We start from the raw sequence: 1,887 nt of genomic DNA on the forward strand, positions 1-1,887 counted from the left end.
GTCTAATATACATATGTACTGAATGAATTCGGTATTTAGAGAATAAACGAAAAACTATTCCAAAAAAAAAAGACAAATGATAAAAAATTTGCGAACGAAAATAAAAAATGTTTCTCGGAGTTGAAAAATTAGCTGAGTAACATATTTTATTGGTGTTTTTCATGTCGATTTCGTTTCTGGCGAGAAATGTAACCTCCTCTTTGCCCTCTACGTATAAACACTAAGAGGAGGGCGATGAGAAGGCAACACTTTTTGGAGAAACTAAATCGCCATTAATATTCAAATCAACAACTTTTTTTTTATATTTTTTTGCGCAGTAGAAATGGATTTTATTATGTGCTGGTGAAACATCTTAAGTTGTCTTCGATCGAGTATAAATAGGTTCCGCAAAACTGTCACTCGACATTAGTTTGAATTGGAAAGACAGCAGCAACGCACGCAACGCCCAGCTTGCACGTACCGTAAACGCGGTCCTTTATAATTTTTGTTTGCCTTCTAAATACATATATACAAATATCCAAACGCATACTTAAAACCATGAAATTTGTGTTTATTGTGACGCTGTTGATCGCAGCTGCTTCGGCGATGCCACAATACGGTGGATATGGTGGATATGGTGGTCCCGGTGGCTTTGGAGGTGGTTTTGGTCGACCTGGTGGTGGATACGGTGGCTTTGGTGGCTTTGGAGGACCTGGTGGTGGATTCGGTGGTCACGGTGGTCACGGTGGTCACGGTGGCTTTGGAGGTGGTCACGGTGGCTTTGGAGGTGGTTTTGGAGGACTTGGTGGTGGCTATGGACGTCCAGGCGGCTATGGAGGTGGTTATGGACCTGGTGGTTTTTTCGGCTAAATGCCAGCGACGAGTGTAATTTAGTTTTTAGTAGATTTCTGTTAGATAGTTCAAATTGTATGCAGGACGCATGCACTCAAACACTTACTGCAAGGAAGCTGAACAGCATTCTGTTTTTTTTGTGATTTTTAATAAAACAAAAACCAAAAATATATTAAGAAAATTTCAGTTGTTTTATTTATTTTATTTTTTTTTTTGAAATATGAGAAAACTAGAATGTTTGAAAGAAGGTCAAGTTGAGTTTTATGAAGGCCATTTCTAATGTATACATGCTTAGTGAAAATATGTCAAAATATGTATCTAACTGTATCTTGTCTCCTTATCTCTTTGTATGGATCCTTATACAAATACATTTTTAATCAAAAACTAACTACTTGCAATACTCAAGCTAAAAAACTCATTGCACTTTTAAGCATAAATTTTAAATAATTATGATGTAATAGTTTTTGCATGAATACTCATTTTTGGAGGGCTCGCGACACATTAGCAACCCGAAGATGGTAGGCTGAACCATTAGGCCGACGATAGTCGGTGAAGGAGTGACATAACTAACCGCTAACGCGACATTATATTGCCCGCATTTTGCGAGAGAGCATATCCTGTGTTACTTCATTCGAGGAGGGGCTCAGGTACCAGTTCAGGGTTGATGATGAGCGCAAGGTTTTATAAGTGCTCGGACCAATGGGGCTGGCCATCATACTTTACTCGTGGGATGGCAGTTGGCGAAATTGGCTCGAATTGCCGCGTTATATCCTCCTACATATAACCTACTCTAAATACAGTGGTTGAGACGCGCCGAATTGTGAATGCCAGTTCTTTACCTTGGTCTTTTGCCTTGTCCCTAAATATGACACGACCCGACCAAATGACCGTTGTGTAAAATGTCTCCGTCGAATGCTTCGCGCAAACAAAAAAAAATATCGGATGTTCATTACAACGCTTTTATCAACTTGCAATGTTGTGTTCCAGAAACTTTCAATGTTGTGGATCCAGAAACTTTCAATGTTGTGTGTCCGACACCAAAGCAAAGCTTTGAAA

At 39.4% G+C, this 1,887-nt stretch overlaps 1 protein-coding gene across 1 annotated transcript; it reads left to right on the forward strand.

Annotated features, from left to right (window-relative positions):
- The first annotated feature begins 392 nt into the window (after positions 1-392).
- On the forward strand, positions 393-980 carry LOC108377402 (glycine-rich RNA-binding protein 3, mitochondrial-like). Its single transcript, XM_017633662.1, has 2 exons — positions 393-715; positions 806-980. The coding sequence occupies exons 1-2, from the start codon at positions 538-540 to the stop codon at positions 847-849; spliced, it is 222 nt and encodes a 73-aa protein (XP_017489151.1). The 5' UTR covers positions 393-537; the 3' UTR covers positions 850-980.
- The last annotated feature ends 907 nt before the right edge of the window (positions 981-1,887 follow it).

This window comes from Rhagoletis zephyria, unplaced genomic scaffold (assembly GCF_001687245.7).
Source record: "Rhagoletis zephyria isolate East Lansing unplaced genomic scaffold, Rhagoletis_zephyria_1.1 Rzeph_scaffold_12029, whole genome shotgun sequence".
Lineage (NCBI taxonomy): Eukaryota > Metazoa > Arthropoda > Insecta > Diptera > Tephritidae > Rhagoletis > Rhagoletis zephyria.

What these genes read in the sequence shown, in the direction of transcription:
- LOC108377402 (XM_017633662.1), top strand. Translation starts at nt 538, where the DNA reads ATGAAATTTGTGTTTATTGTGACGCTGTTGATCGCAGCTGCTTCGGCG. An exon ending in TGGTGGATTCGGTGGTCACG is followed by an intron (nt 716 to 805) that starts GTGGTCACGGTG and finishes ATGGACGTCCAG; the next exon opens with GCGGCTATGGAGGTGGTTAT.